Genomic DNA, 26,458 nt, shown 5'->3' with positions numbered 1-26,458 from the left:
AATTTTCTCTTATTATAGATTGTCTTTAACTGCTATGCATATGGAGCAGGGTAGTAGGCAAAACATGAATTTACAGTGCCAGCTTGACTAGATATTTTTTAGGTCAATGCAATGGAATTTTAGCAGAAAGATTCAAAGAGTATCAAATGATATTTGGTAGATTACGCAGTATTCTTTTTTCCCCAGAATTTCTAATTTCAAGGTAAGTGGAGCATATTCAAGTGGAGGTAAGTTATAGTAGGTTGCAAATAAAATATAAAAGATTGGTCAGAAGTCAAAGTGAACACATAGTTTTAGAAATCATAGAAGTCATGGAAAAATACAATCTTAATAATAATAACCTTCAAAAGGATAACTAACAAACATGTCAGTGTGATAACTCCTTTAATTTCTACTTTTGATGATATAACAGATTTATCTTCTTTTAATGCTATAGTTAGCTTAAGTATTCGTTTCTATGAGATTTTGTAGTACATTGATGATTACTAATTTGTTTATTTATCCAACAAATATTAATACTGGTCTTGCCTACCCACTGACTACTCTATATAACCCTGGTGATAGGGAGATGAATAATAAATGGTGCTTGCCCTCAAGGAATTCATTATTTATTAAAGAAATCATCCACATACACCAAAAAAAGTCATCATCCCATTCTACGATAAGTGCTCTAATGGCTATGAGGACAAAGTGCTTTAAAGGCATAGATGAGGAAATGAGCAGTGGTGTGGTTCTGTAAAGAGGCAATTCCAAAGGCTTCGTAGAAGAGGAAGCATACAGAGAGCTTCCAGCATTTCTATAAAAGAATGAGTAGTATCTTGTTGGAAGTGGGGTCTAGGGAAACTATTATCTAGCATGCAATTTTTACTTAGATTATGGGTTTATGTTTAACAGCTTTGGGGAACTAATGAAGATTATGGGATGGTGATAAGCCCTTTCTACCTCTCTCTCATCCACATTTTCCCACATCACTTACTAATAAACACATGAGTTTTATCAATTCATATGGGAGTTCAAAGTAGAGTGTTCTTTACATGAATAAAGATGACTGTATCAGGCAAATTTAGGAAAGAATAAATACACTGGCAGAGTCAGAATATAGGATAAATAGTAACTAGCTTGGGGCTTGGGGTGGACTGTGGAGACCCTTATATCATGGACTAAAAATCCTGAATGACTGTACACTGGAGAGTGAGGTGATACATTTTACATTTTTGAAGTATAGACACCTGAGAAAATGAAATGGAGAAGAAAAAGACTCAAACTAGTGACCAATGAGGAAAATATTATAAGTCTATGTATGAGGTAATAACTATGAGATTGATTTGTCATGGGAATAGGGGAATTAGAAATATCATAAATATTTTTTATTTGAAAAGCTACAATAGAGCATAATTTCTATTAATATTTCATTGCAAGAGAGATTTCCCTAGATGACATACAAGAGTGCTGGGACATTCAGAATTTTGTTTAATGTCTAAGGGCTATGTTTTTCAGATAATCGAAGTATTGTTTATCTACTTTATCCATGTTGGATCATATCCAAAATGCATAGGAGTGATTTAGGCATGAAAAGGATTAATTCATTATGCTTTGCTCTTATGGTATCACTACCAAAAACATGCAAACGTTGACACTTCTATATTATATAGAAAGTAAAATATATCTTGTCATTTGGGGAGAGAAACTAACAACTCTTTCCTTAAGGATATGAATTATAATAAAATGAATTCCAAGTTAAATAAAAGCATAGCTTATGGAAAAATTCTATGTCCCATGAAAAAGTAGAATTTGTACATTAATTTTTTTAATTGACGAATCGAAGATTAATCATAAGCTTAAACAATATTTCTGCCTTCATAATGATTGCACTTTAAATGAAAGAGAATACAGAAAAGGTATCTAGATACAGCTATCTTATAAATGACCCCACGAAAAAATATAAAACATTCCTTTCTCTTTACACCATAAGGAAAATCTTTTTACATCTTCCCTGACCCAGCTCAGGAGCCAGAAGGCCTTTCTTATACCATTACAGTGACTCCTTTTATTATCCTGTAAGTGACAATATCTATTGAGCCCCTAAGAATGTATCAGACACTATTCTAGGGACTTTCTATATGATATCTTGCTTAAACTTTGAGAAGCACTTAATTGTGAAGAATTCCTCTCACTCATTTCATTTGGCTTTAGATTTGTCAAAGCTTAGGAAAAAAAGAGACTCCTCTTCTTCATTGGCCCAAGAGGGATCCCACACGCCCTGCTCATAAGATTCTCCCTAATACCTCAGTCACTCACATCATTTTAGAGTGAATTTTCTGTATGTAGGTGTGTGGTTATGATTCCTAGTTAAGAAAATTCCTAAAAGACTCTAATCTAACAACAAAAAAAGAATCAGATCGTAAAAACCTGTGCTAAGTATGATTCAAAGGGAAAAAATGAGCTGCAGTGCAAGCCAATTTGAGCTGGAAAGACTTGCACGCTTAAATAACCAGACATGTGTAGCCACTTATGAAGCTGTCTGATCACATATGTTTTTAAACATCTGTCAGCACAATCAGAACTCCACATGCAAAATACAGCACCCCTGAGCATTACAGAGGTTTGTTTGTGATGAATTCTTAGATTCTGAAAGAGATGAATAGATTTCACAGGTTGAATACTGGTTGTTACTGCTTAAGTTAAAGGTAGGTTTGGGAAGCAGCTCTCAAAGACTATGATGCATTTACTTGGACATTACTATCTTAAGGACAAAACTGGAACCAGCAATAAAACCTGCGGAGCCCTAAAGAAGGAGAGATGTCAGGAAGCAACAAGAAGCAGGAGAAATTGGAAAGCTATAGCTTCACTTATGGCTCAGAGCTAAAAGCTGAGTCTAACGTCACTCTTTTTTTTTTTCTTGGATAAAAAATATTCAGTGACATTTTCCCATAATTAAAAAGTTCCCATCGCCAAAGTATAAATACAGTTCCTTCCTAACCTGCAGCATTTGTTCTTCCTCTGAAGACGTCATCATATGCTTTCCACTGTGGCTTCACCTGGTAGGCGTGGATGAATACCACAAATACCACCACAAGGCACATTAAAGGAACAAGAGCTGCAGTGAACAGAGCTGCATAGATGTTTGGGATGAAACACCTGAAAGAGAGAAGAGATAACTCAGACGACTTCGATATGAACATTTGTAAAATCCAGAATGTATTACATCATTGCTTTATGTTAGCCTTTTGTATCTAAATGTTGGCAAAAGCAAATTTTTGGTTTGCCAAATTGAAGCTTTTAATAGAAGCTACATGATTAAATCTAACCCACTGTTTTACGAAGTAGGATCTATGGAACATGCATATGTTGAGATGCTCAGAAAAATTCAAAAAAGATTCTGACCAAAGAAATTCAAGAAATGCACATTTACTTTTCAGGTCTATATTCCTGGCCTAATGAGAATTAGGGACCGCATGAGAGAAGGTACAAATTTGAGTATTCCTAGGACTAATTCTGTCATTTCCATGATCTTGATTTTTGAGTGAATGAGTTTTGCCATTCCTAATATGTACATTTTCTCTGAAGCCATTAATTCTCTTGTAAATGACACGACTTTCCATTTAGAAGCTATGCTGCTCAACTGCATCTACTATTACTAGACTTTATTTAGAAGAATGAGGTCCAAGGTAAATTTACACTATTTATTTGGTAACACTGAAATTCTACAAGAAAAGATTTTAGAGATGTAACTGGAAATTTTTACTTATGGGTCATACAATCCTTTTGTTCATTACAAAAAGTCTTTCACAAAAAAATCTCAAAATGGAGTACTAAATAAGTTCTCAATATCTAAAACTGTGCTTTTGAGGTATTCTTATAAAGGACACACCTCCTATAACTTATATAAGACTATAATACTTTTAAGTACAAAATATCTTAAGAGTAGGGATTGTCTCTTTTCAAAAATTTCCCCCAAAGTCTCCATTTTTAATGCATTATATCTGTAACCCTAGAATATAACATAGCAAAAAATAATGGATTCTGAAAAAAACACAAGGAAAAATATATAACCTGTTTAAAACTTCAAAATCCAAAATATAGGTAATAAGGGAAATAGCAATTCTTGCAACTTGGGAAAACAGTGCCTTGATTTTATATTTAAAAAGAGACACATTATTAAAGACCTTACACAGGTATCATGTCTAGTTAACATGATCTGCTAAATGTATTCCTCTTGTAAACAAGACACATTTTGAGAGATAATTCAACCCATATTCTGCATCTACAAAGAGATGTCAGAATGATGAATTTCCTGGCTTTTAGAATTTAATTTGGACAGCACGCAGTCTGAATTCTTCCCTGTACACTTATGTTAAGACCCATGTCTTCCGGGTAAAAGGCATATGATTAAACAGGCAAACATTAATGGCCCTGATTTTGAATATATTTTTGCGCTAAAAATGGTGGTCATGTTGGCTGCTCATGTTGGCTACGTTTCTATGTACATCTTTAAAAGATTTGTTTTCATCAGAATTATGAATTCACTGCCATGGACTGGCCTAACAGTGCTTAGACAAATATAGATAGATACTTATGAAGACACTAACACAGGTTTTCACTGTTCAAGATTTTCATTTTCCTTGAAAAATGTTATCACAATTCAATTTCGGTATGTAAAATGGGGATAATTACTGACTCTATTGTGACCTGCTCTAGGAGTAATACAGATACAGAGTGCTAGAGTATAAGTGTGATACTCCAACACCTATACTTGCCAGTGGCTGACCATGTTTGGTCTTCACTTCTCTATTTGAAGTGCCTTCATAAAAAATTTCCTTTGTTTTAGAGGACAACCTTTGAAAGCAGAATCCCAACTAATGACGTAACATCCTGGTTAAAAAATAAAATGGGCAAAATGGACCTCCAGGAGGTTAGAACTAGGCATGTTTGCACTGGCTCTCAGGAAGAGAAGGAAATTCCCTAAGTGCCACTGCTCTTAAAAAATCTCCTTTGCAACTCTCTCTGCTTGTATGATGACTTGGCCATGCTAGCCCATTGTTTAGAGCCCCAAGAGTCAGTGTCTCCCATAAGTACTGGACTGCTGAGAGTGTCTTAAGTTGGCTGTCTGCACAGTCAACATGAGGCCAGGTCATTAACAAGGAGGGTTTTGGCCCCTCAGCATGCCTGTTCCTGTTGGCAGCCCCCTCCCCCCACCTTCCTCTCTACCTCAGGCACTACAATACTGCATAGAAAATAAACTCCTCAACCAGAATTTCCTTCAGTCTAACTGAAGCAGAAGTATAGTACATCCAGGTAGTTTGAGGATTAGATCACATGAAAGTGATGTGGGGATTAGGAAACTATGAATATCATGTTAGGAAAAGTTTCTGAAATAAAGCTGGGAACAAATTCTTGGAAAAACTTAATGTAATGTAAAAAATGAACAGTCTGAATGCTAGGCACATACGAGGGCTGTGGAAGCAGTTGATTATTGTGCTGGCAGCTATTGCTTTAAGGACAGATCTGACAGTAACCAGAAAATGAGACAAAGAATATGTGAATTTGCTTTCTTAAAAAGGGTGAAGAAAGTGTGTTCCTTATAATTTCCAGCTCATCCAGCTTTAAACTACTACTCCAGTGACCCTTTTCTCTTTCGGTGATGAACACTCTTTGGGGTTCTTTAATCACATGACTAACTTTTGCTGTTCCCTTTTAAACTTTCATGGTAAATTTTCTTTCCTTTTATAACCCACAGACTGTCGTAATTTATTTCAAAATCTTGTCAGGACTTGATTTTTTTCTCTATTTTTAGCCGGATGAAACAAGTACATATTGTTTTGTTACCTTCAGATTTTCCCTCTTCCAAGGACAGCTTGGAGCATTTATAATGCCTGATGTTACTTTCTGATTTGGTAAGATGATTATGTCTCCTAAGTAGCACTTTATACTTATTGAAGTGTTTTCACTTGCATTACCTAACTTAATTTAAAAAATGTATGTTGGTGGCAAGGGGTATTTGTTTCTTTATTCTTGTATGAAATGAATAAGAAGGAGCTCAGAAGCGAAGGAGTCTAGGAGAGACATAAGGTCCACTTACAACTTCAGAAAATATGGGAGGGATGCTGGGAACTCCCTGTACATGAGACTGTGAGTTGAGTCCATTTCAATCATATTTTAAAGAACAAGCTAACCCTGGCAAACTGGAGAACTTGAAGAAACACAGGCAACTGACAACTGGGCTACATAGGTAATAAAAAGGGATCTAGGTAATGAAAGAATAACAAATGTTTGTTTCCAAGGTCTTTTTTATAACTAAATTCTTCTCTTCAATAACACAATGATAATAGTTATGATTTACAGACCCATGTGCCCACCACCCCAGTTGATCTCCTTAAGATTTCTTTAATGATGCCATCTACATCAAAAGCTACATTTGGTGCTTCAACCAACTTTGTATTTCCCACGTGGAAAAAAAAAACTTATAAATACACAAATGTGAAGAGAGAATCACAGTTTGGGTTTAACCAGCTGCAAGGTAGGAAAATATATTTTTCTTTTTGTCATTCTATTGTAGTACATACAGTAGTTTTCATAGCAAGGGCAATTAACTAAATTCTAAAATTCATTTTAAATTTAAACTTTAAACAAAAATAAAGTTAAGATTAAATTGCAGATAAGCCACACAAAGTGAAATTGGGCATTAGGATAATAGATGGACTGAGAGAGGAAAGAGAAGAACAAGCTATTTTCCTAAACTGAATTAGCTGGATAATGGAGACTATCGTAAATATTACTACTACTATACGTACCACCACCACCACCACTACAAATGATACTCTCATGGATCATTTACTATGTGGCAGACATGAAACTCAATCCTTACATGCATTATCATGCATAAACATCACAACAATCCTATTAGCCTCACTGAATGCATGGAAAAATGACACCTAAATTACATAAGGTAAAACTGCTAGTAGCATAAACAGGCTCATTTGCCTTCACTGTTACATCTACAATTCTAAAATAATTTCCACTATTCCAGTAAAGTATTAGAGTTAGTGGTAAATGTGCCAGTGTTCTCCCTGAGGACAGGAACTATAATTTTTTTTTTTATATTTCTCCTAGTGCTATGCATAATCAGACCCTTAAGAAATGCCTATTGATTCAGCCGACTTTTATCATTTTTTAATCAGGCTTTGAAAACCACTTACTTGAAAAAAAAAAAAAAAAGGTAAGCACAGAAAATCCTGTATATCAGATGTTCAATCAAAATCCAAGCAACATTTGAATATCTGTTGTATACTAGGTATTGTAGTGAACATGGAAGGGTATATAAAGATATCTACAACATGGTCCCTCCTATCAAGCAGATTACATTTATAATAAATGCACAGCATGTCAGAATCTAGTCTTCTATTCAAGGTGTTATTCCTCCACCAGTACCGTCAGGACTACCTGAGAGCCTGTGAAAAATACAGAATCTCACAGCCCACACAAGAGCTTCTGAAACCAAATTTTAACAAGATCTCCAGTTGTTTCATGTGCACATTGAAAGTTTGAGAAATACTCTTTTACCACGCTTGCAGGATATGATGTAGCTGAATGTAATTTACAAATTAACTAATCTTTACATCTCTTTGGCAGTGAAGCTAAGACACCATGTAACCCCCAAGAAGAATAAGATCCAGAGATTTCATAGTACGTGGTGGTCATGGAACCCTGAAGAACCAAAGAGAAAGAAAAGTTAGCAGGGAGCAAAAGGGATAGAGAAGCAGAACTCTGTCATATTTAGAAGCCTGGGATTAGCCACCTGAACATTCTGATCACAGAAAATGAGAGAGCTAGCAAATAAAGTCGTAGGCACTAGTGCTGATGTAAATTCAGGGCAAACAGGCATATTGGAGTAAATACACAACGAATATACAGAAGAGATGGACAGAGAGAGTGGAGAGAGAAGGGGAGGGTTGGGAGGAGCACTTAGATGCTCACAACAACAAAAAGTGAGAGACTCTGTGGTCCCTGAAAGATGTAGAGTGCGGCCTTGGTTTTTGGCATTCTAATTCAAGTTCTCTGAGGTCCAACTATATCTCATTTTCATCGTTTGAATGTCCATGAGAATGCCTGTGGGGTACACATATTCCATAACCCATCCCCTTTAATGTGAAGTAGCTTTAGTGGGTTTTTACATGAAACTATAATGGCCATAGTTTAAACAGCACTAGTGAATCAGTGAGAGAGAGGAAGTGAACACACAACTGTTCTTTAAGAGAATATTGATTCTGAAGATGTAATAGAATATCACCACCATGTCTACCAGTTTCAGAGCTCATTCTACACCATGGTTAGCATTGATATCTAACTCTGTGCATTGACAACTGCCTTAGAAAAAAACAAAAAATATGAGTCTCACTTTTTAGTACTTAAACTATATCCACATGCTTATATTACTTGAAAAAACTGAGCATAAAAAAGTGTGAAAATTTTAGAGCAATACTGTTTTATCTACTCAAAAAGAACAGATATTTTAATCATTAAATATTGAACTGTCTAAAATTTTAAAGCAGTCAGATATACTATATACATGAAAATATAGTTGTGTTGTATATAATTGGCTCCTGGTGAATGAGACCGTAGCCTACATCCCTGGCTTGTTAAAAAGATAAAACATATTTACACATAAATTACAAAGATGAATAATGGATTTATAGTATTGACAGGTTAGACAGAGTTAATGAAAAACTGTCTGAAAATCATAATACCCCACATGACTTTTTTTTCTTTTTCCAGGAAACTCATGTCTGAGCAACATGCTCCTTGAACAACTTGATGGCACTGTTAAAATCACTCTACCAACTTTGCTCCAGGTAGGTTCCAGTGAATCAAACCTCTTCAGAGTTTAATCATAATAAGGTCAAGCTGACTTCTTATTTTTTTCATGCAGTAATGCTCATGTTCTCATAAAACAAAATTGTTTAGTACTGGAAAATGTCATTGTCCTAGAGCACTCAGAGGTGTCCTGCTCTTACTTCCTGCTTACCAAGGCTCTGAATGAATGGCTACAAGATTTTTTCCTGAAGAATCATACCCCCTTCCTGAAGATAGTAAAATGATAGGATTTTATAATTTTATTAAAAAAATAGACTTACAGAGGTGGGCACAAGAGTGGGTATAAAATTAACGTCCAAAAAAATTTTCTTGTTGCACACCCTCTCCACCCTGCATCTGACTTCATAATTTCACTGTGAAATTATCCTCAGAGTATTACCATCAGCATGAAAGCAGCCTCAGGTCAGGCTAACCCCTGGATGCAGTACTTTCTGATCTCAGATTAATGTTGGAGATGTAATATTTTTGTGTGTGTGTGATGTCAATCTGAGTTTATTTCAATAAACTCAAAGCATTTAGAAATAGCTTAGAAGAAATTGGGGGCCATGTGTCATGTGAACATGTTACTTCCTTTTCCTGATGAAGACTCTGTAGGCTTTGAAGTGCTCTCTCTCCTCAAATACTCTTACAATATATTTGTGTATGCTTCATGTATAGCCCATGAAGAAATATGTGAAAGGTAGAAGTGTTGGTCTGTGCTGACTAGAGTGTCACTGTGGGCCACTCTATTAAGAATGTAGATGTTTTAAGTAGCAAAAAATCCTGACAGCAATGGCGATGATTTCTGGAAGTAGGAAAAAATCCCTTGGCAGAAGGATATCCAACTTACAATTATCAACCACTTATTACTTAACAGTAGCCACATTACATTGTCCTGGAGAAAAGACGCACAGATTCCCCTGGCTTTATGTGAAAGTTGCAAATGCTCCAAGAAAACACTCTAGAGCATTCTCTGCAAGAGTGAATGCTCAGTCATACCCACATCTTGTATCATCTACAGCTGCACTAATATTTACAGGATACTGTAATGACTGATATTTCCAAATGGCTTGAAATCATTAAGATATTGTTAACTGAAGTCAATCATAGTCAGTCATACTGTTTAAAATACACTATATACTTCCTTGTTAAAATTTTAATCTTAAAATCCTGTAAAGAATAGGGTTAACTTTTTACTACTGAGAAAACAAGGACAATGTGAGTAGATGAGGTTATATGTCAATCACTTTAAGGTCATTATCTCAAACTGTTGATAACATTGTTATGTCTCAACAACAATAGTCAACTTTGTTGCTAAATTCATCTTAATCCTGATATACTGAATTATTTATTGAACAAATATTTCGAGATGTTGGTCTTCCCTGAGTAATGTTAGCACATCAAAGATGTGTTTTCAGATATCTGAACACCCTTTATATGTTCATACAAGGTGTTTGCTAGGGTTGGTCCATGATACTACTATTAATTAGTATTTATTGAGTATTTTTATATGCCTTGCAATGTTGTAGTTATAGTTGGAAACTTACAAAATGTAAAAGGCATAACTTCCTCCCTGAAGGATCTTAGAGCAAGAAAAATACAATGTAGCAATCTGAGAATATTATAAAATCCTATCTACACCTGAGGAATATCTAATAAATGTTTAAAAGGTTGTTATATTGGCCAAAATACCTGGGGAAAATGAGATAGAGGTCATGGATTATTTCAGAAAAGGAAAGTAAAACTTAGTAAAGGATTTGGAGACCAAAATTCTCTCCTCTTGATGGGGAATCCCCAGTTTTGATAGGGAAATGACACAATTCATTTTCCTTGAAGTTTTGAAATCTTAAGGATTGGATCATATGTGAATGTTGTGGAAACATTTTAAAAGTCCCAAGTTGGCCAGCCCTAAATTAGAGACCAGATAGACAGATAATAAAGTGATCTCCTTTATGATTCATGTAAAGAAGGTTCCCCAAAGCAAAGGACACTATTGTTGAGACTGTGTGTGGCAAAAGGGGAGGAGGGTGGCTAGAAGAAGTCTCCTGCTGGATTACAGTGATACTACCTACAGAAAAAGGAGAGTACTCCTAGGAGTAAAGGCTCTGGAACTAGGTTATTTGGGTCAACCCCAGGTATGCTTCTTATTGATTCTGAGAGTTGGGCCAGTATTAAACTTCTCCACAGCTTAGTTTCCTAAAAATAAAATGGAAAGAACGATAGCATCTAATTTGCCTTCTCAGAGTGCAGTGAGAACGGAATGAGTCAGTACATGCAAGGCTCCTGGGTCAGAGCCTGGCATGCTGTAGGTACTCAATAAAAGATAGTTATGATTATTATTATCACCTATTACTAAGCCCTAAATCCTCTTATGCATATACAAGACTTGACCTGTGTTAAAAAAAAAAAAAAAGAAAAAAGAAAAAGAAAGAAAAAGAAAAAGTGTTGAATAGTATGAGTTCAATGAAAGAAAAATCTGTAAACTGAGGTAGGCAGGGAAGACTTCATGAAAGGGGTGGGGTTGGATATCAGCTTTTTCTCTCTTGAATTCCTTATCAATCAGCAGATGTTTAATGTGATTCAACCATGCAAATAAGATGATCTACTTGTGTGCACAGTAGCTCTGCACGAGGGGAAGGAGGAAAACTTTCCCTTTGCTGCTTTTCCCCATGACTCATGTGTGTTTCTGCAAAACCAATTGTTGCAACTTGGTTCAAATTTGAAAAGTGAAGGTAATTAAGAGCCATTAATATTCAGGGAAGTCCAATATAACATGATGGTATCACCGCAGGCTGACAAGCTGACTTTGCTCAGAAGTGACAAGAGTGGCAGACTGAGCTCTTGGTTCAGGGGCTTCTTTAGAGATCTGAACTGATAGTTTCTTATCTGCTATACTCCTGTCTCCTTCCTTCTCTTCCTACCCCCAAAGCAATCAAGGAGAGGGCTAATGGAGGGAAAAGGCCAATTAGCTGATGGTTTTCTAGAAGAGTGAGTTTCTATTCTCTCAGAAGTTGCATTCTGGATGGGATGACTGCTGGGGGATCCCCAGTGCTGACTGTTGGAAAGTAAGGCATTGTGAATGACCCCATCAACCTGAGGTGCCTGTAAGAAAGATAACTGTACTTCTGCCTTTCATTAAACATTTTGTTTCTTCACAGAATCTTAAAACTAGAAGGGACAGTAGCAGTCATCCCAACCTGCCTCTAGCTTTATGGGTGAAGAATCCAAAACACAAAGGTTTGCTCATAACCTGCCTATCTGAACTCCTAGGTCAGTCTACTTGATGAGGCACTGAAGCAAAAGTCGGACTCAACAGAAAAATAACCTAGAATATTTTCAGGGGCTGTATACTGCTAATAATCTAAAAATCTCCATTTTTAGGAAGTGTCTCCAGAGTTTTATTTTACTTTGTATATGAACCCCCTGGGGCTAGGGCACTACTGAATAAATCATAGAATGATACACTAAACATGCATATTTCTGAATGTAATACTTGACATCAATCACTCAGGAAGCTTAGACAGTAATTATTCCTCCATGAAACGGTATTTAATGAGATCACATATTAAAAATTTTTAAAAATATAAAAATTCATACAAAAGAATTAATTTCATTCACTTAGAGATATAACAAAGATATCAGGAAAAGGCAATGAATCCAAAATGGCAATCTATCATTTATAAACCCCCCTCCCACTGAGGCCCTTTCCCCTCTCTGAAAAAATCTGGCTTCAGTTGAATCAATAGTTTATCATAAGGAATTTATTTTTGACAACAGGATGTTCCTGTTATTTTCAAGTCCTGTAGTTTCAACAACAGGATTTCAGGGTACTAATATGAAATGAGAGCAGCAGGGTAATATAACTTCTGAGGAAAATCATGAATGTGTGAGAAAAATCCAAATAGTAAGGCTATCTTCTTCAAGAACTTTCTAAATTTCTTCTCATAAAAAAAAAAAAAAAAAAAAAAAAAAAAAAAAAAAAAAAAAAAAAAAAAAAAAAAAAAAAAAAAAAAAAAAAAAAAAAGATGCTATGATCTAATACGCAGTAAAGATTTCTGGCTGAGGTTCTTATTCGTAGCTAAACTTCTTAATTGTAGAGCTGGGCTAATGTCTTTAAAAAACTTTCCTTTAATATGGTACACTAGTTTCTTTTCTCTTTCCTTTTCTCTCTTCAAATAAAAGTTTGATGTGCCGTAAAATAGAAATAATTTTTAAAACATGAGGAAAATTCAAGAGTGTGATATTCATGCCATGAGGGAAGGTATCATATACTTTTAAATAATAAAACCTTACCAAATGTCAGTACTGTTCTTCATAACCCATTTGGAGGCCTATTGCTCAGGTGTGTGGAGGGGAGTTCGGAGAAATCATCCCTAAATTAAATGCTTGCTTGATGAGTCTGCAGCCTGCTGTCACCGAGTACAGAGACTAATCTAATTGGGTTTCATTATGAGTGGAAATGCATCAGAATCCACTACTCTCTGGGACATTCTGAACTGAAAACAGAAAGAATATGATGATTTCACAAAACAGGGAGTGAGAAAGTGAAGTGCTTACGGATGTGGCCTCCCAATCAGATAGGCCTGGCTTTGAACCTTGGCAGTGCTATTTAATAGCTATATGACTATGAGTGAGTGACGTTAACTCTCTGAAACTCAGTATCCTCAGCTGTAAAATATGAATAAAAAATTTTTTTCATGAATGTGTTGTGAGAATTAAATGAGGTTAATTTGATTAAAGTGCTTAGCAATGTCCTAACAAGTGGTAAGGTCTCAAAAAGGATAACCATTATCATTCATTTAGAATTTGAATTGGTTTAATTACATTTCTGAGACATTGTAATGCTTACTCAGGTATAGAAAATCTATGTGCCATTTAACTGTATTCATAGTCCATCTAATAGGATACACAAATATCGTGTTAATTTCACTGATGTTTTTCAACAGAAAGCTTATCTGTAAAGTTGTCATCACCTCTAACCAAGTGTCTAACACCATTTCTCAGAAAAGCAAGCATTTCATTGAACATCTGTAATAGTGACTTAAACATGTAGGCTCTGGGTCAATGTTCAGTCTTTTGAAAGCAAGAAAGATACAATCTTTTAAAAATATATGTTTAAATCTCCATTTGGTTTTGCCAAGATGACACAAAATTGTCTACATTAAATCTTAGATTTAAAATCACAGAACTGTGAAGTCTGATTAAATCTTTAAATGGAGATGCAGATTACTTAACTACTCAGGAATGTGTTTCTCAAAGGTTGTGGTTTTGAATGGTAAGAAAGCACACACCATCTTGGTGGCCTCTTCTATTATGACTAAGCTGTCATTTTTCACAGCTATGTCACTGTACTTGGAATTCTGAAGACATTTTCCTTGGCAGTTGAGGCAACTTAGTTAAAGGTTCCTATCATGTTACTTTATTATCTGGGTAGCAGTAAATAGCATCCTCATGATGGTTTTTCCCCCTACTTTCCTCTTCAGCAAAAAGAAATGCTTCTTAATTTCTATAAAATCCTACACTTTAACTTATGTTCCCAAAAGGTTTTTAAGTAGCTTGTAAAGACATATTTTACATAAGATAAAATAAATTAAAAATAAACTAAGATTGAACCTGGAGTGTGGTACCAAAATACTGTTTGCTAAAAATGAGCTATACATTCATCTCAGTTATACATACACATACACACTGACACAGTGAATGAGAAAGGGGCTATGTAATAAAGCTGGCAAGCTCAAGGGGGCCACATGCTAGGTCTAACAAGCTCAGTGACCAAGAGTAACCAGATGGGATGGTCTGATCATAAATTCCTAACTGGACAGGCCATGGCAGGTAGTCACATCACAGGCCTATAGCTTCCTTAGCAAAGGTTAATCTTTACCTTAAGTGAGCTCTGTCCATTGTCCTTATGAATCTAAGACAACATACCTTTGAAATGTCAGAGTAATTTTCTTTTCTAGATCCTTTGAAGGCACAACCACAGGCATGAGAGCACATGACCAGCGGAGCACGAGACCACAGAACCCTCATTGTTATCTTGTTGCCCACATACCATCTCTATGTGCTGTAAATGTTAGATTTTAACTATTCTGTACCCACCAATGCAAAAGAAGTATGTGTTTCTCTGTTTTGCTTATTATCCAATTCTAGAAATTTCCCACTTTGCTTTCTTCCACCTCCTTAATCTACCACCAATGGATTTCATGTACCTTCCTTATGTTTTCTACTTTGATTCTAAATGCATAAAAACAAATGCAAAACTGTCAGTATCAGGAGCATTTTTCTCAACCTGTTGAGATTTTGCTTCCAGGCATGTCCTCAAATTTTTGGCTCAAATAAATTCTTATAAAACTTTTCTATAGGCTGCACATTCTTTCATCAATACACACACACACACCACTTTCACAGTAGTTTGAGAGAAGCCCAACTCTTTCCAATTTAAGAGCAGCATTGTTACTGTGTCATATAATGGACCACGTCCTTGATCTTACATTCATGGGAAATTCAGTACTGACTTTCAGATGATGGCTGTTCATTCATTTAACATACATTTATTAAGCAACAATGTGTATGCTACTTGCTATGCTCTGGGCATATGTGATGAATAAGACATGCCTCCTGACCTGGAGAACATCAGAGCCTAGTGTGGAGCAGAGGCTCATGCCAAATCTTAATGTAATGTGCTAAGTGTGATAGCACGACCAGCTGGAGCATGGCGGGAGCTCAAAGGAAGGTGTGAGTTATTGTGTACAAGGGGGTGTTGGATGGTGAAATCATTTTTGCCAATAAATGAGATGAGCATTGAAAAGGACACTTGTTATTTAAGTAACCTGATAGAAAAATCATTTGGACCATCTTGGAGAGCCACACTCCCTTTCCCAGACAATGACCAAGAAAAGGCAAGGCTCAAAAATTCTCAGCTTTATTTCCTGTTGGTTCAGGAATCATCTGTGTTCTTAAAAGGGGAAGCATGGCTTGAGATTTTCAGGAAGATAACATAATTATGATTAATCTTTGTTCTTCCTCTGGGGCTACAAAGCTTTCAAGGACAACGATTTGTGTATATGCTCTGATTTGGCAGGGTAGCATAAGAATTAACAGCTACATAGGATTACAACACAGCCTTGATTAATCCAATGATACATGGACTGTGTATTTTACTAATTTTAGAGAAAAGGCCCAGATAGAAAGAGGTACACATCATTTCACAGTCCCCCCAATACAGTCTGTGTGAAGGATAATCATGGAAGCAAGCTCAGGATAGCTGCCATATAAAAATTTCAAAAGAACTGCAGACAATCCAGAAATCACAGTTGCATCAGGAAAGAAGCAGTTATTGCACCAATGCTTTCTTCTCTGGATCCTTCGACCCAATGAAAATGACAAGATATGACCTATAAGGTCAAAGCTGAGTGGAGGGGGCTTGGGAAGTGGAATAGAGGTAAAATAATTCACCACCCCTCAAAAAATTCCACTTTCCTTTATTTGCCTGAAGCTAATTAAAACTTAACAAATGAAGAAAGTACTAATATTGGATAAAAGCAGCAAACCAAAGAACACTGAAGCGGCAATATTTCTAGAGGGAATAGAGGCCTTTGATAGTAGTGTTTTCCCCTTATCTTTTCAATGTAAATGTGTCCTTTATTAATTTATAAAATTCTTCCCAAACTATAACTGGATTCTGACACAGATATCTTTAACAAGATACAAAACATTGAAAATGCTAGGTTTAGGGGCTAGACTCTCCTGATAGCCCAACAGCAGCACAGCCATTAGTATGTGAAAATCTTGCAAAGAATATGGCAGAGCATCTCCTGTATTTCAATGCTATAAACAAAAACAGAGTGTAAAACACTACAACCATTAAATGCTACTACACAATTTTGGGCAGTTAGATTCTAAGATGCATCTTTTTGAGGAGAAAAGTTCAAGAAACTATAAAGGCTATCAGGCTATCACACACACACTAAAATCAGACATCTTATTCTTTGTAGCTCCTTTCTTTAATCCTCATAAAAACTCACTGCAGAGACCCTGATGTCAACATCTGCATTTGCTTAAAGTTCCAAGGGGAGCACCATCTCTGGCCTTCCTTGAGATTAATTTTTTAAAAAGCAAAGCTAAGCCAAAAATTTCATTCTATAGTTTAGGTGTAATCATTATCAAATAAATGGTGCCACGATACTGGTCAAATAAAGTCACTAGTAGTTTTAAGTCTATGGTTAAGTAAAATGTTTAGGATATTCTTCCATCTTTTATATGAAAAAAGCTTTTATAAGCCAATGTAAGGCCAATTCCTAGTGAAATCATAATGAGGTTCTCATTATTGTTAAAAATTCACTTGTAAAAACTAGGATGCTAAATATAATTTTTAGAAGTCAAATACATTTAAAATGTACATTTAATCAGTATCTCTTAGTTTATGGGTTAACGTTCATATATTTAAAAGTCAGATTTGACATTTCTGGGTGCCACATGAGACCTTTTTGGGTTCTGCGATTCCATGTCCCATGATAGGTGGTGTGTTAGGTACTTTTGCATGCAATCATTAGTATAATCCTCATGACAAATCCATAGGCAAGTATTATTATCTCCATTCTTTCACTTAATGAATATTTATTGAGCATCCATTAAATTCCAGAGACTATTCAAGGTTCCAGTGTTAGAGTAGTGAACAACCACCACAAATCTTAGCCCTCCTGGAGCTTACATTCTACTGGATACTGTTTTTTCTTAATTCTTTTTAATCTGACTTGGTCCTAGCTAAGTTATTAGAAAGAAATTAAAAAAAATAAGACTTAGTCTTAAACTATAGCTAGAATCTGACATAGATACCTGAGAGACTTAAAATATGAAAAAAATACAAATGTATATACACACACACATACTACATCTGATTGTGATAATGCCATGACAGGAGATAAAACAGGATAAGATCACAATAAAATGCTGGGAATTGCTAATTTTTTGTGAGAGGGTCAGAGAGGGCCCCTATGAGAAGCAAAATTGAGACATGAGACTTTCTATGACCAAATGAGTTAATTAGACCACATATAACTCTTTCAGAACAATAAGAAAACATACTAACATTCCAGTGTTATTATTAACACGCTGTTGTCACCCCAAAATTAAGGCTAGTCTTGAAATGGCAGGATACTACCCAATGGAATACCTCATCCAACTGGGAGAAAAAAATCTAATCACTTTATTTCTAAAACATAAAGATCCTTACATGCCTAAATAAGTATGATTAATTATTTTTCTAATTAATTCTCTTTCAGCAGAATCTAGATGAGGACATATGGTATTCTCCTTGGCAGGTTAGCACATGACTCATGTGAGCCAAAGAGTTGTACTGGGTATCTGATAAGTTAGTAGATTTTTATGAGGTACTTCTAGACTTCATATACTGTATTCTTTTTTTCACATCGAGTTTATTTCTTTTTCCTGAGGCAGCGGTGCTGGCAGCACTGTGTAAGAGAGACCCTAGGCGGAGAGAGTCAGTTGTGAGCTAGGATGAGAAACACTCTGGCCTCTTACTGCGAGGCTGGGAGGCCAATTGTGGCTACGGAAACTTACAGCCTGTGGCCACTGAGTACCTCCCACCGCTGCCCCCTACTCGCCCCCAGGCCTGGCAGATAAGGGAGAGTTGACCATCTGAACCCTTGCTGCCTCCTTTTTGTTGTTTGGATGTTTTCATGGGTCTCACTTATACCAAAGGGAAAGAATCTTCATTAAAATCTGTATTTCTTCTACAAAAAAAAAAAAAAAAGATTCTCTTTTCAAAAATAAATAAAGACACTAGTGATTCAAACTTTAAATTTGATTGATTTTTTTTCTATATCATTAGAATCCATTTCATTTGATTATTGTTAATTCTTCACTACAAGTCTGAATTAAAATATAGGGCAACTAGTGTCCACATGTGGCCATTTTGTGTAGTATGCATGCATTTAATTATTTATTTATTCCAAATGGGCTGCCTCATTTAAAGTGGATCACCATAAGAAAAGTATAAAAATAAGACTTTAAAAAGTACTTGAATAATTTGCTGTACTCCTAAGTGTGAAAAGTCCACTCAGCCTAGATTTCATAATTTCTCTGAAAGAAGGAAGGAAGCATCCTAGATCATCAAACGTTACATTTAAATAGAGAGTAGGCCTGACAGATCCATTATCAAACACACGAATTTTGATAAGCACACTCGGAAAACACTGAGTGTATGGAAATACATTGGTTGGGAAAAAATTAAAAGTCCTAAGCACTCCACTTCCAATAAAACTCCAACTTCTACCTCCACTGTCATTACAAGTGATATATCATCATCTCAAAACATCATCTTGATATAAATAGAAATTAATTATGTATATCCATTATTACTAATTTTCAACATACAATAAATCATTAAAGTTTCCTTTATTTAGGTTGCCATCTCAATTATTTTATAAATATTAAAAAAAAAAACTTTGAAGTTCTTTTAAAGATGTTTATCATTTCCTCCAAGGCAACTGGTCCACTACATTCTTTAGTGTTTCACTACCAATCACTCCAAGAATTTAGGAAAGGGGACTGCAGTATTATCATACACTTTGAAATAGATAACAAGTGAAAAATACTTTAATTATTATTTGCTAGGAAGGTTTATGGGGATAAACCAGGGTTCTGTTATGTTAACTCTATGGTAAGTGAGAAAGGTTTAATAGTTTACCTAGAAATTACTCTTAACTCTTGAAACCATAATTATTCTTTAAAATATATTTTGCAAATGTGAATAGTTAGTGATTAATTCAGATGAGTGGTCTTAGTCTAGTATTAACTATTTTTTTTTTAGTGGAAAAGCAAAATGTGCACCAACAAGGCTGGATTTTTTTAATAATGAGGTTATAATCCAGTAACCATCATCTACCTGTAAGTGGTTTACTGGAACAGCAGGAAAGTAACTGAAGTAAAATAAATTTCTGTTAGTGTTGGCTTAATATTGAAGATGCAAAAAAGTTGTGACATTTTTGTCATTTTCATTATTTTAAATCATTTTTAAAAGTAGATATATAACGTTGTTACAATGGAAATTTTTATCAAACCATAAGGTATTAGACATCAAAGTAAGTTGATAGAGAACACTGTAGAACTTATGAAACTACATGGCTATGAAAAAGGTCTTATCTTTTGAAATCTTCATATGTCAAGGGATTAAATAGGGAAAAAGAGAAAAATAGTTTAAAAAAGGGAAGATTGCTTATTATTTATTTATTTAATTTTTTTGAGATAAAGAGAGAGAGAGATAGAGAATGCATAAGAGAGCTATAGTTGTGCGGTATAGAGCTAGATGTGTGCCCCTCGGAGTTAGGAGTTGTAAGGAGAGATGAAGAGTTCTGGTGCTGACTCCTGTTTAAAAAATCTAGAAGGTGAGAGACAGGCTGGCTTGCTACTCTACTGTCAGGCTAGAAGAATTAGTGGTTGGGTTTGGCTGGGTAAACCAGAACTTCAAAAGCTTGCTGGGTCAACGCGTGCACTGATGTTTCTGTTGTATTGTGCACGATAGAACTGGAATGAGATGATTCCAGCTCTTGCCCAAAAGAACCTCTTAGAAGAACCAAGAGGCCTGAGCAGAGAGGAGCTCAAGGTACTGTAGAGTTCTTGGATAATAGGTGAATAATAAGCAAAGCTCCAGAGGAGAGCAGCCAACTTATGCAGTACTAATTAAATAAATATGCCAGTACTGTCCGGCATCTCTTCCCTTTTCTCCCTCATCATGTTCTAACTCTAAAGAACCAGAAACAAAGATTAGCTAACAGAGGTGAAAGAGGATGGCAGGGGGAGGGTTACAGAGAGGTGGAGAGAAGCTAACCACACTCTCTTCCCTGTCTTTAAGCTTCATGCCTTAGCACATCCTTGCTGTTGGAAGGGCAGTAGTTCTAACTGAATAAAATTAGCAACTCTGGCAATTCCAGGTGACTTGGATTTTTACATAATTGACTCAACACCATCTTTGTGCTTTAAAGTAGCCACAGAACATTTTTTTAAAATCCAAAGGCAGAAGATTTCTATCGAATGAATTCCTATAAAGAATGGCAAAATATTATTGCTTTATGATTAGATTTCATTAATCCCAACATATTGTTACATGTAATGGAAAATAAAAAGGTACTGACAGCTGTGGCTGCTGGTCAAAATAAAGTGCCTTATTTATCAGATCAGTGTACATCAGAGACTCCATCATGTGGTTATATGTAAGACTCTTAATAAGGGACTAAATTGTTTTGGGTGATATTATCATAGAACCTACTCTTGCAGAGTGCTTCGTGGTTTCCAAAGCACTTTCACACACCATATCTCCCTTTTAGATAGTCAGGACAGATATCATCATCCTTCTTACAATGACAAAGAACCTCATCTGGCTAAAAATGTGCCAACAGTTATTGGGTGTGGAAACTAGAACTCAAAGTCAGATCTTTGAAGTCCCAGATCAGTGCTATTTTTACTCTACTATAATGACCAAATTTTGATTGATGAGATCTAAAATGAGTCTTCTCATATAGAATAGTTGCTTACCTTTGATTTCCATGACTTCTTGGTTGTATTCTTACAAGAATGTTTCTCTTTACAAGATTTACCTTAAATAGATTTCTTTTATTTCTGACCAAAAGACCCAACCAAATATGAGTAGAAACATACTGTATTTTTTTTAAGTTAAGTACTTAACTCACTAAAGCATATGCCTAGTATTCATTGAAAAAACTGAATAGAGAGGTGTAAGGATCCAGTTAGAGAAAGGTGATATTTACATTTATAAAGTATCAATAAATTAGTAAAATCTGTTCTGGCCATTGGGCAATCCCTGGTTCAAACCATCTGCTCTAGTCTTTCAGCCATGTCAATTTGCCCATTTTTATTTTTGCTCAGGCTATACTTCATGCATGGATGTCCTCCCTTCCTAAACTACCTAGTAAAATGTTTTTCATCCTATAATGTCTGGCTAAAGCACCTCTCCTCTGATCATGTCTACTCACAATGGTTTTTCCTTCATCTGAATTTCTGTATCACTAATGATTTACTGGTCTCATGTTTTTTGTGTCTTACTGCTCCAAATAAACTATAAGCTTTTCAAAAACAGAGCTTCAGTTTACATATTGGCAAATGATGAAGGTTTAAGAAACAAGAAATATTTGTTCTTTTATCTCTATGTATGCCAGTCTGTACTTAAACGAGATTTCAAAAGGCAAAGTCAACTTATTTTCATTTGAAAATACCGATATAACGAAATCAAAGCAAGTATAATTCTGGTGTGGTTTAGGAGGCTTTCAATTTTTCTGACATCTCCATTGTTTTTTAATCTAACCTGCTTAAAAAGCCTTTGGCAATTTTACCCTGAGGTATATTCCAAAGCAAAGCAACAGCTTTAACAACAATTCTCTGTTGAATTATTCAAAACTGAAAATAAGAAATTACTTTCAACAGTAATACTAAAAATAAAATGCATACTAAGTGATTACTACTCTAAAAACTCTTTCTTTACCACTGATAGAAAGCATCACCATCTTTGTGTGTAAAAAGTCTTAAATCTTTAAACTTGTACTGTTTTCTTTCCTTGTTTCAAGTGTATGTTAAACGTCACATATTTAAAAACAAAATTAACTTTGAGTAGTCAAACTGAAGGTCAGGATTACATTCTACATCACTATAGAAACTCTTAAGTGTTGCGTATGAGCGTAGTGTTCTTCAATTCATTGCAAACATAACCCGAAACTAGGATTTAGTTCACTCTGGAGTAATTGTAATTACTTTGTGCTCTAGGGAGTTCTGATATAAAAATTCATGTATCTATACAAATGCATTTTAGTGGAAATATACTTTTATAAATATTTCTTCATATATTCAGTCACTAAATATTTGTTGAGCACCTGCACCTACTATGTAGGTGCTGGACACTGCTCTAGACTCTAGGGTTACAGTGCTACACCAAAGACCTTACTAAGATGACATGATGACATGATGACATATTTTTAAAAAAACAGAAAGATAAAATAATTATAAAATATAATACTGGGTGGCAATCTGGGCTATAAGAATATAAAGTGAGTGAATAGGGATAGAGAGTGAAAAAAATGGTCAGAAAAGACCTCTCTGAGGAGTGATATTAGAAGTGAGAGAACATGTCAAGCGCGTATCTGAAAGAACATTCTAGATAGAAGGTACAGCAGTAGCAGAAGAGTAGAATGAATAAAATAACTCATTTAATCTTTGCAGCAATCTTAAAAAGACATGAAGAGGTTGAACTTGTTCAAGGTTAACTCTAGGAAAAGGCAGAACCAGAGTTTGAACCTAAGCAGTTGGTTTGGCTCCAGAGTCCCCTTCTCTAATCACTGTACCACACCACCTCCCTAAACAAGGGGGCTGCTGGAGCTGGGCACTGAGTGATGTCTCCTTACAAAAGTTGTAGCAAGAACTTCTAGAGCTTCAAAGAGTATCATCACCAAGAGATAAGGATATTAGCTTTGATTAAAAAAAAATTAAGATTTATCCTCTTGAGCCAATATAGTACTAAACAGAACTACATCTGGAATTGAGATTCCTCTGGAAGAACAATAAACACAGATTAATTTGTGTCCAGGCTATGGACAACTTTAAAATAGCCAAAAACACACCATAGGTTTATCTCTTCTATTGCATCTGAAATAATGAAGCAGAGATGGAACTTTGTTGCTTCTTCTCCTAAGTGTTACATTTGGTTTTCCCAGAAGGTGAACAGAAAATTACAGATAAACACTGAACTGTGGATAAAACTACCATACAAGGCTCAGGCTGTGTGTGAGCACACATTAATAAAAATGCTTGGGGTTACTACTGACTCAAACTATAGCTTGTTTGTTCTCTTGGGAAGGAAAAAAAAAAGCCAAAAATCAAGTTTTAAGGATCTTAATAAAGAATTAGAACAAAACAGTGAACTCTTTCAGCACTCAGAATCACATGTAAAACCATCATGGAGGCTGTTTTCTAGGGTGCCTCCCATTTACGCACCTACAGTACAAGTTTGTGAAAGCCTTAACATTCATAACTTTAGAACGCATGAAGGAAACAGGACAGAGATTGTTTGCTAATGTGTAGCGTATTATTTTTAAAAGACGGCTGTATTTTCTAATACTGAAATTTTATTCAGATTAAATGATCCTGATTTAATATTTAAAGATAGATCTCTTCAAAGTGATTGGCTAAAAACCAAAATGTATCAGGCTTAAGCAATGGAACATTTGTTTTAACGTAAAAGACAGTAGACATGTCTTGTGATGTCGATGGATAACTCCGGCCCAACTGTGAATGAAATAAACAGGTTTACTTCGTAGCTTTAAAAAGTGTTATTTTTTTTATATACCAACTTACTGATACTTATTCATTCATTGTCATTTATGGTGATTCCCGAATGTATGATTTCCGGATTCTTTTATTATTTAAAATAAAATAGGTTGTCTGTAGCAAAGCACAATCCTTTCATACTACATTAACTATTCAACTGATTTCAGAGACATTTAGGCAGAGTCTGGTGAGATCAATTCTGAACTGGAAGAGCATATCTTCCTGCACCAAGGATGTATGGATTAGAGTGATTAGATCACAGGTCAATTGGTAAAACTGAGAGCCTAAAGCTTAAAACCTCTGTGAAGCAGTTAAATAACTCCCAAATTTCTTCATCCTTAAAACTATTCCCTAATGGAGAGCTAATTGTAATCACATCACCTAAGTTCTCAAATGTAAGGTGTTCCTTACATATAAAAGGAAAACAAATATATTAAGCATGTGTTTATCTGCATATTTGAATTTGTTTTCAGAGCATCATTAAAAAATTACAAATCAATGAAGACTCGTGATTATATCTGGGTAGAAATAATATCAATCGATTGAAATTAATAAAGATATAGCCTCTAAAAACTCCTCTGATTTCAGGAAATTTTCCTGTTTCCAGAAGGTTCTAGACCAGGTTGTGCCACAAATAAGTTATTTCACATTGAGCAAGTCGCTTAGGTAGGCCTCAATCTCATTATCACTTAAATAATGAGGTGACTTGAGCAGGAGAGGGTAAAAGATGGGCCTTCAGTTTCTTTGCCGAATTCAACGCTGACCTGGATTCAACACTGAGTCTATTCATAAAGGTGCTATTACCATGTATTTTTATTTAGTATAATTTAGGATATTAAGAAACGTCATCTTGCATAATTACTATGAAAATGAACTTAGTTGATAATAATAATAAGTGGAGACAATGGACCAGATGAGACCAAACTGCAGATAATTGGAAATTATATCAGTATCACACTATCATTAATCTTTTACTTGGATTAGTAGCATATCTAGCTTCTATTCACTGAAAACACAGTGGCTGGAAAGCTGGCAGTCTAGGAGTCTGCTATGCATCATGAAAATACCAGCACAAATATATATTTTTTTGTTAGATCCACAGAACAAATTCCATTCACAGATGATTAAGAATTGAGCGTAAATACAAATTAGCTTTAGCACACATGTATTCAGCAAACATTTTAGTCTATTACACTCCAGTCCCTATGACACAAATTTGCATAGCATATGATTCCTGCCTCTGTGAAGTCTATATTCATCTAACTGGCCACTCGGACTCTGAGCAGCATAGGATCCCTACCAGTCACTCATATGAGAAGGAACTCTATTTTAAAAGGTTCCACCAAAGGCTTCCAATTCATTCCAATACTTATTTACTCCCAGTGAACAATTTCCCTATATCTAATCCAACTATTTTACGATTCTACTCAAACTTCTTTTATTCTTGGATATAATGATATAGATGCAAAAAAAAAAAAGCCAGTTTTTACTGAATTAGAATTGTATGTATGTAGTATGTATGTATGTATGTATGTATGTATGTATGTATTGTTTCTCTTTTACTATAATAACAATTTTATATCTATTATCCTACAAAAATGCTCGGGGTTACTACTGACTCAAACTATAGCTATAGTTACTACTGACTCAAACTATAGCTATAGTTTGAGTCAGTAGTAACCCCAAGCATTTTTATGCTTTATTTTGCATACACAAAGCACTGCATACATATTTATTGATTTTTAAATTTTATTTTCTACACATTACTCATCTTCATAGAATTCTACTGAATCCTTTCCAATTGGCCAGTCACTGCTTCATCCTCTGGCCATCCCAAGTGGTTCCGAGATGGGTAACAACTCAGAGTCTTCCCTGTGTTCATGGTGGGAAAACAACACACTGTTCCACTGGGAAACCAGAAGGACCATGGAGGCTACGAGCTACGAGGGGCTTCCTGTCCTACCTCATGGAGAAAGCCTGACCAATTATGAAAGTCACAATGGAATCCAGAGGTGAGTCATGGAGTGAGACAGAACCCTGATGACATTTTTGTATTCAGAGCTGCCTGAATCCTACTCTGCTCTGAAGGTGTATATATATATGCCCCAGGATTAACACATTGGGAAATTAGGGAATGCTAATGATGGTATTATACCCTAATTTAAATCTTATAGTTTGGAAGGTATCATATGGGTAGGAAAATGTGAGGTGAAATTTTTTTACCTACTGATAGCATAAGGGGATTCTTTCTTCAATG

General features: G+C 35.4%; 1 protein-coding gene across 1 annotated transcript in view; it reads right to left on the bottom strand.

Moving 5' to 3' along the window:
* ADGRV1 (adhesion G protein-coupled receptor V1) overlaps positions 1 to 26,458 on the bottom strand; it is a 469,718-nt gene that overhangs the window by 75,706 nt on the left and 367,554 nt on the right. Inside the window, 1 exon segment of the mRNA XM_015590540.2 lies at positions 2,981 to 3,138. Coding sequence (XP_015446026.2) covers positions 2,981 to 3,138 — 158 coding nt within the window.

Source organism: Pteropus alecto, unplaced genomic scaffold (genome assembly GCF_000325575.1).
Source record: "Pteropus alecto unplaced genomic scaffold, ASM32557v1 scaffold20, whole genome shotgun sequence".
Taxonomy (NCBI): Eukaryota; Metazoa; Chordata; class Mammalia; order Chiroptera; family Pteropodidae; genus Pteropus; species Pteropus alecto.
This window is presented reverse-complemented; position numbering and strand designations above follow the sequence as displayed.